General features: G+C 33.1%; 1 protein-coding gene across 1 annotated transcript; it reads right to left on the reverse strand.

The window, feature by feature from the left end:
* Positions 1–632: 632 nt before the first annotated feature.
* Positions 633–6,930, reverse strand: LOC127700934 (UPF0686 protein C11orf1 homolog). Its single transcript, XM_052204664.1, has 3 exons — positions 6,599–6,930; positions 3,235–3,319; positions 633–1,086 (listed from the first exon to the last, which is right to left on the reverse strand). The coding sequence occupies exons 1-3, from the start codon at positions 6,827–6,829 to the stop codon at positions 923–925; spliced, it is 480 nt and encodes a 159-aa protein (XP_052060624.1). The 5' UTR covers positions 6,830–6,930; the 3' UTR covers positions 633–922.
* Between the last annotated feature and the right edge of the window lie 2,409 nt (positions 6,931–9,339).

The following is a 9,339-nucleotide window of genomic DNA, read 5'->3' on the forward strand; positions in this document are numbered from 1 at the left end:
GTTTACAGCGGTGATGCTACTAGACTGTATCATGAACCTTTTGCTTACACATTGGATGCTACTAGACTTTATCATGAACCTTTAGTTTACATTAGATGCTACTAGACTGTATCATGAACCTTTGGTTTACATGGATGCTACTAGACTGTATCATGAACCTTTGGTTTACATTGGATACTATTTGACTGTATCATGAACCTTTTGTTTTCATTGGATGCTATTTGACTGTATTATGAACCTTTGGTTTACATTGGATGCTATTTGACTGTCCCATGAACCTTTGGTCTACATGGATGCTACTAGACTGTATCATGAACATTTGGTTTACATCGGATGCTACTAGACTGTATCATGAACCTTTTGGTTCATTGTGTTGTTATTGAAATGTTTCTGGAATAATTGGACTAAAATTGATTCTACTGGACTAAGTCAGATGCAGATCTAGGATTTTGAAAAAGGGTGGGGGCAAACTAGGCAACGTTAGGAGTGGAACATATAAAAAAGACTATGCATGAACCATATACTGGTTATATAGCTCCGTAAGGGTAGACGGACACCCTACCCCCATTAAAGCTGCCTCTATTAGTAGGGGCTGTACTATTGTAGTTAAACCATAATATAGTAAAAAAATATTTCTAATACTAGTAAAAGTTTTTATAAGAAAACAATTATTTAAAATCTACATAAATTTGAGCAGAAAACATCAACATACATAAATTATACCTCATTATGAATACTGGTCCTACAAGTATAAAACTTTAATAATACTGTTATCATTATGCTTAATTCCAAACAAACTAAAACATACAGCCACGTTTATGTAATAATTGACGCCTTAATACAAAATGCTAAAAGGTAAACCCTTTATGTACTTTCAGACATTTGCAATGCTCCCGGTTTTTGTCTAAAGTTCTCATCAGTTTTAAGACTGGACAGTAGACTGCTGTGGAGTTTGTGTTGGACGTAGTCTTACTCTGGGATCTACGTAAGCAGACCTAGAAGTAGTTTCCCAACTGTTATAAATAGCTTTCACCTTTGAACTGTCTATTTCTGGTTGGTGTCCTGGGAAAGAATGTGAATGTGGCTCTGAAAGTAGAAAAACTAAGTTGCAAAATGTTTCTTTTATTTGTATTCTTCCTTTTAACTGGATCCTTTCAACTGGTTGGTGACAACAGATAAAAGATAATATGTTGTGTCTTTTTCATCAAACAAGATAACACTCTTCGAAGAATGCAGCCAAAAAATGACTTGAAACAGTAAAAATTCGTAAGGGTTCCGCGGAACCCAGTGTCTCGCCTACTTTTGCTGTTAATCACTGGCTCAACAAAAATGAGGAAAAAAATTAATAAAAATATTCCTGTCTATACTATCTTTTGATTGTAAGTAGCTTCTGTCCAAATTTGGTAAAAATCCAGGATAGTTTATGAATCTAATAAATGTTTTAAAAACTTAAACTGCAGACTGTATGTAATGTTAACTGGAAGAAAAACTAAGTCCATTTATAAGTAAAATACGGAAAAAATGAAACAATATTTTAACAAAATTTCCTTCTTAATACTAGCTTTTAATCATAAACAAACTTCTGTCCAAGTTTGGTACAAATCCAGGATAGTTTAAGAAAGTTGTTAAAATTTTAAAAACTTTAACCACAGAGTGAATGTTATGTTAACTGGCAAAAAAACTAAGTCCATTTATAAGTAAAATACGGAAAAAATGGAATTTTTGTTTACAAAATTTACTTCTGGATACTATCTTATGATCATAAACAAGCTTCTTTCCAAGTTTGGTAGAAATCCAGGATAGTTTAAGAAAGTTGTTAAAATTTTTAAAACTTTAACCACAGAGTGAATGTAATGTTAACTGGCAGAAAAACTAAGTCCATTTACAAGTAAAATACGGAAAAATGGAATTTTATTTTTACAAAATTTACTTCTGGATACTATCTTATGAACATAAACAAGCTTCTTTCCAAGTTTGGTTGAAATCCAGGATAGTTTAAGAAAGTTATTAAAATTTCAAAAACTTTAACCACAGAGTGAATGTAATGTTTGCTGGCAGAAAAACTAAGTCCATTTATAAGTAAAATACGGAAAAAATGGAATTTTTTTTTTACAAAATTTACTTTGGAATATTATCTTATGATCATAAACAAGCTTCTGTCCAAGTTTGGTAGACATCCAGGATAGTTTAAGAAAGTTATTAAAATTTCAAAAACTTTAACCACAGAGTGAATATTTGTGGACGCCGCCGACGACGACGACGACGCCGACGACGACGCCGACGGAATGTAGGATCGCTATGTCTCGCTTTTTCGACAAAAGTCGAAGGCTCGACAAAAATGTACAAAACTGTCACACAATTTACAAAAAACTTTTATATATATGTATTTTGGTCATATTAAACTTTGATCGAAAAAGAAACAACAATAATGTATATAGCACAAGTGCTTGGGTACAGGATTTAGATAAAAAAAAAATCATATACTTGTATTGGATGAATTTATCCCCTTTGTTTAAATCCTTTAATTTTCATTATGGATTGTTTTAACCATTTAAAATGTTATTCGTATGGTTGATAACATTAGTGAGGTAAAAGCTTACCCTTTAAACATGCTTAGTTCTTTTGGTACTTCGTATGACTGATAGTATAAGTGCTTACCCTTTAAATGATTCAGTTCTGTTGGTACTTCGAATGATTCATAGTATAATTGTTTATATAAATCCTTTAAATGCTTCAGTTCTTTTGGTACTTCGTATGGTTGATAGTATAAGTGCTTATCCTTTAAATGATTCAGTTCTTTTGGTACATCGTATGGTTGACAGTATAAGTGTTTACCCTTTAAATGCTTCAGTTCCTTTGGTACTTCGTATGGTTGACAGTATAAGTGCTTACCCTTTAAATGCTTCAGTTCTTTTGGTACTTCGTATGGTTGATAGTATAAGTGTTTACCCTTTAAATGCTTCAGTTCCTTTGGTACTTCGTATGGTTGACAGTATAAGTGCTTACCCTTTAAATGCTTCAGTTCTTTTTATACTTCGTATGGTTGATAGTAGAAGTGCTTACCCTTTAAATGCTTCAGTTCTTTTGGTACTTCGTGTGGTTGATAGTATAAGTGATTACCCTTTAAATGCTTCAGTTCTTTTGTTACTTCGTGTGGTTGATAGTATAAGTGATTACCCTTTAAATGATTCAGTTCTTTTGGTATTTCGTGTGGTTGATAGTATAAGTACTTACCCTTCAAATGCTTCAGTTCTTTTGGTACTTCGTATGGTTGATAGTTGTAACTTTTGTCATATGTTGCTTCAAAGTAGTGACCATGCTGGAAAGGAACAATGATAACTGAAATATTGCAACTACTGAGTGACCAACTAAAACCTAGATTGCAATTCATTCCAGTCTAACTAAAACCAGTCCCCACTATCTACTAACAAACACAATTGGATAGTGGGGCTGGTTTTAGTCAGACTGAATTCATTCCATTTTGCAGTTCTATCAGTAAGTCACATATAAAGATTGGTAAATGATATTTATTGGTTGATTATTGTTAGCTTAACGTCTAGTGAAAAGTATTTTATTTACAGTTAGCACAAATTAGGACGAGAGCAAGATCCAATAAGTTGGATTTACAAAGTGGGTGGATCTGAAAGAAGAGCGAAAGGAGGAAATATTTACCCTGCCACTGGAATATTAGTAAATACATAATAAGGATAAGAGATTTGTAACCTTCAGACTTGTTAGAATGTTTCTACAGCGTACATAAAAAATAAAAATTTGGAGAACCGTGAAGTCGTCGTATTAATCTGCAAATATTATCTCCCCAAAATTAAAATATTGCCTGCAAAAATAATTTCGCCCCTTCTTTGCAAACTATGATATTACTGCTGCACGTTTTTTATTTTTAAGATAAAGTGAATGGCCCCTTTTCGGCATTTTCATTAATTTTCCAGGTTTAAAATCCAAAGTATACCAAAATTAGACATTTGCGAAACAGTGTCATGCACCTACGATTATGATTACACTTACAGGAGTGTAAAATATAAACCGTCGTTCCACAAAAAAAAGGCTAACTCCTATGATGTTTTTTTCTATATTTGAACAACTGGGTTATTATACGAAATATAAGTACACATCATTTAATAAATTTTACATGATACAGGCCAAAAAAAATTCGCAATCGTCGTTGCAGTGGTAAAGCTATGTTGGGACAATTTAAACTCAGTTTATGCCAGTCTTAGTGTTAAGAAAGCTTAGGGGAAATCAACTAAGGAGCATGTTGACAATATTCAATGTTTATGCTATGACATACATTTTTGATTTTCGTAAAAAGAGAATGTAGGGATAAAGCGGGCGGGTAATTAAGAACTATCTATTCTTCATGGCATTCCACTTGCCGTTCAGTATGTTTTGTTTTTGTTTTGTTATTTTTTTTTTGCTTTTGTCTATGTTTTGTTTTTGTTATCAGTATAAAAAAACAAAAATATACACAAAAAAAACACCGTTATCAACGAACATCTTTATGTCGAATATATAACTTTAACTATTCATCTTCTCATTTGAAATGTAAGAATATTAGGATCACTCAAATAGTTGGGATTTTACTATCTACATGCATCTTTTCAAATTAAAAAAAGTCATTTTGTTTTTGAGATCTTGGGACTCATTTGAGTATGGACTCTTTCTCTCACGGTATCGATAATTTTCTGCAATGAATATGGGTGGGTCTGGTATGCTCGAAGCATGATCAGTAACTTCTGATCAGAGACCTGTACAATTTTCTTGACATTGTTACTATATATATATTTATCCCGCAATCAGCCAACTATTGTACAAATAACAGGTACAACATTGTTTGCTTTATTTGTACTTGTACAAATAAAGTCTCCTGTTACCCCTCTTCCATGTTGAGCAAGCGGTAATGTGGATATTTCATTTTGCGTACCAGTTCATTTTGGGGTCCTCTTCGAGGTACGCGTTTTAACTATGTCGATTACTTTGAAAAATTAGAGACAATGATTTAGATTCTAACAACTAAAGTTTCAAGTGTTGGGTGTAAATCTCAGGATAAAAACAATATATGTACATTGTATATATAGAGTGCACTTATGACGTGTCCATTTCAACACGACGTTTATCCTCAAAATTATTCCGTTGATTAAACGGGATAAAAGGTGCAAAGGTATATCAGGCGAGAAGAGTTATTAATTGTTACATTGTGTAATTTGAGAAATAGCATTTTCCCGTGATTTTCAAGTGTACCGTTTGTAGAGTATCCTTTAAACGAAACTTTTATTTAATTTGCCATACTTAAATAGGATAAGACACATTTTAGAGCCATATCATAAAAAGAAGTTTCTCTGCTTCTCGGGGTAAGCGCATGGTTCTCTGCTGTTTTTAGTGGGCGGCAAAATATATCCAAACAGACAGTATTGATATCGTATACAACAGATTGTCAAAAAAAAAGAATATGTGGAGGAATTGTAGAGAATTAAATAGAATTATTGCACACTATAGAGTAGGGACGGTTGAGAGGTTGAACACGCCATCGGATCATTAAAAAAATATAAAGTTATGGGGACTTTGTGGCGAAATACAAAACATGTATAACTATTCGAATCTGTTGTGACCATATGCACTGCATTAGTGTATCGTCGAAAAGACTTATTTACATCATAAAAAAAGTATTTGATTTTACGATGTATCTCTATTGTTTTTGTATATTTTGAGATGACCCTTTGTTTTTCGCCAACTGTAATCGTAGGTCTAAGTGTAATCCTAGGTATAGACCTAGTTTTCGAAAGTGGGAGTATTTTATACATATCATTTTAAAACAAAATTGAAGGTAAAACAGAAGTGTTTCCGGTTTTTTTTTTATTGTGACGTACATGTTTAAAGATCTATTTCATAATTAATTTTTATTTATTGTATCTCTGGAATATGCAGCTTAAAAGGTGGTATCGGAGCATTCCGCCAACGTATGTACTGGTAAATTTCTCCGTTATTCGTAGCTCCCCTCGAGAGCTGCGAGGGTACAGTGGAATCCGTTTGAACTTCCTATCGGGATTAATGGAAATGTGTCAATAACGTACTTACAACAATATTTACAAAAACACCACCCTCCCCCAAAAACACGAAGGGAAACAGGGAAGTCCCGATGCCCCGAACCACCCATTAGTCTAAATTTTCAAACAAGTCAATATGTTTCGATGCAGGAAAGCAATTTACTGATAAGAATTTTTCTTCAAATGAAAAAAATCGTGTGATATTATGTAATTACTTATACTTTTACAAAGGTATAATATTTGAGCTTGATTTCAATTTTTTAAAACTTAGCTTAGTAAGGGGAATTAACTCAGAAATTGTGTAATTTTGAAAGGAATCTATGGGAAATCTTACTATTTTATGTTGCAGCCGGAAACCGTGTTTTTTTTTATATATCCTAGAAGCTTTTTATAAGAGCTACCTTCTTGTAGTTTGTTAATTCTTTTATTCAAATTATGATGCCTTTTCCCCATACAGAATGTGTATTTTTTCACAACCATTAATATAAATATTAGGATATAATAATTAATTTGTGTAATATTTGAATAAAAATACCAACCTGTGATGGCAAACATTTGGCTTCTTTAGTATATGTATTGTCGAACCGTTTTTCGTTCCAGTTTCCTATTAACGTGTCATTTGCATACGAGTTCTCCTTATTTGTACACCTCCAACCAAACTGCCTGAATTTTGAGTCTTCAACGTCGTGAGTCCAAATTTCGCCCAAACCACTAGCACGTACCATTGACTGGAATGGAGGGCCTGGGTATGAATCAACACTAGATTGCATCTTTTGTATATTTCTGTTCAATTTATTTTTACCTGGTTTGTTTACCTGTCAATAAATCGGCTACCGGATATATAATTTACCGTGACGTAGCGTCTATCGTTGCTTTAGGAACGAGTTAACCACGTGACACATCACATGCTTTTGATTGCTCAAGTCTAATACCGAAAACGCAATTAACAAAACTGGAAATCTGCAGTAAGGATTTCCCACTAAGTTTAAATTCCCAACCTGTACGCCAATTTGTATAATTAAGAGGAACAGAACATATTTGTCAAACTAGGATTTGAAATTTTTCTATATTTTTCAATCTCTCTTTGGAAAAGGATTTTTTACGGGGGCAATGGTTATGATTTGTATATTTCATGTATATAGAAAGCTGTTTTTTTTTTACCAAACCCAATCCCAGGGCTCAAATAATAATTTAGAAAAAACAATGATAGCCATCGTTCATACATTATACTTCATGCGTCATTAAGTATGACTATTGGCCTACTTTTTAAATTAACTTGTGAAGCGTATAGTCCGTCACTGTTTTATATACCAAGACTATATATACATTTTGTACTACTTCTAGTATGCATAAATAAATAAAAAAATCCTAAATCAATTGTCACGGGACTCCGTATGCGAATTATTGCTCTTTATTTACTGCTTTTGCGACTTTGCGTTTTTGTGAGAAACTGGAATAGTTAGAGCAAAACTGTAAAGTAAAACGGACAAACAAAATAAGATTTTACAAATAATACAATAAAACTTAGATAGTCGATCAACTTTTAAGCTTTTTTTTTCATTTTGTCTCTTACATGTATCTTGAAAACTACAATGGTAAGACAATGAGAATTTTACACATGTTTGTATTTTGGCTATATTCAGACTATAATATAAAGAGATAAACTTTCAACGGCAAAAATGCTCAACATGACAAGAACTGCAAATTTGTCACATGGTAAGTCGTATCCTTATAGAAAATATTGTCCTTTAATGTCTGATGACGATTTCCTGGTTGGACGATAGCGGATTTTTTGCCGAACTATAGTTAATAGACGCGGCAACAGTGTTAACATTAACTACAAGGTCTACAAATATACCCTTTACACTAGTATTACCAATTATAAATTTTAAGACACATTGAAATAATTGATTCAAATTTGATTCAGGAAAAAAGTGAACAACACAGATAAGAATATCATGGTTTAGGATTGGATACATCATACGTTGTAAAAAAAAATCACTCTGATTCAAGCAACAAATTCTCTGAAACTGATATCGTCGAGATGCTTGATTTCTTGTTAAGTTTGGAAAATAAGTTTTCAACCTACAATCGTCATAGCTATTGGAGTCAACTGTGCTCCTCCGTCTTGACGTCATTTTCCCTATGCCCCTGCTATTCATATGAGACATATGCTTCATACCGGAGCTTCGCAAGAAGAATGAAAAGCAACTAGCATTATTCTGTAACCTCACGTTCCGCTAAAAAGATGATGTCTTCTCACTTAATAATTCAAAGTTTGGTGACTATATTGAACGCATCTAATCCCATCGAACTTGGAAATAAAACATACCACAACTACAATAATGTCTGCATTATATCTTGACTAACATCTTGAAATTGACAATGCGGGTCAGTTGAGAATAAAACTTCACACAAAAGAGATGATTTCAGCTTCCTTTATTGTGAACATTCTATTTCTATGTAACAACATTTCAGCATAGCCTGGAGTGTGTATCTCCCAGTTGATACAATTTTCCAGGACCTGCATTTTCTATCGTGATTTCTTTGATAAATGATTCCTTTATAGTGGTTAAATTGAACTGTCATGAGCAACAGGATGGGTGCGACATGTGGAGGAGGATCTGTTTACCATTTTAGAGTACCTGAGATAACTCCCGGTTTCGGTGGGGTCCGTGTGGCTCATTCTTTAGTGTGCTATGTCAGTAGTTTGTAGTCTGCTGTATGTATTTTTGTCGTTTTTCGTTTTTTTTAATTAGCGTTGTCATTTGCGCTTCGACTCATTTTGATTACGAGTTTTGAGTATATATATATATATATATATATAAACAAATCTAAATTGAAAACAACGTTCAAACCTATGATTGCGTTGGATAAAAACCGCAATTTTTATACGTGTGCATGCAAAACAAATTTCTTGTTAGAGGGGTCTAAATACAGCACAAACAACATTTTCCAAAAGACCAAAAAAGTGCAAAAGTATATTTTAACAAAACGCATTTGACTAACTGGTCGAACAACAAATGTTTTTAAACCCTGCTGACTGCCATTGGCGATTGCCAAATAAACGGGTCACCGATGTAATAAATGGATCTTAATTATAAATTTCATACTAAACAGAAAACAATAAACTTGCGGAAAAGATGATATACCGCAAACAAAAGGTGCAAAGGTTTTTGTACACCATATCCGGATTTCGACAATTAATGTCTCTTCAGTGATGTTAGGAATCGAAACGGTATTTGGAAGGCCATATAATTTACCTCAATTTAGGATAGAC

Source organism: Mytilus californianus, unplaced genomic scaffold (genome assembly GCF_021869535.1).
Source record: "Mytilus californianus isolate M0D057914Y unplaced genomic scaffold, xbMytCali1.0.p SCAF_5, whole genome shotgun sequence".
Lineage (NCBI taxonomy): Eukaryota > Metazoa > Mollusca > Bivalvia > Mytilida > Mytilidae > Mytilus > Mytilus californianus.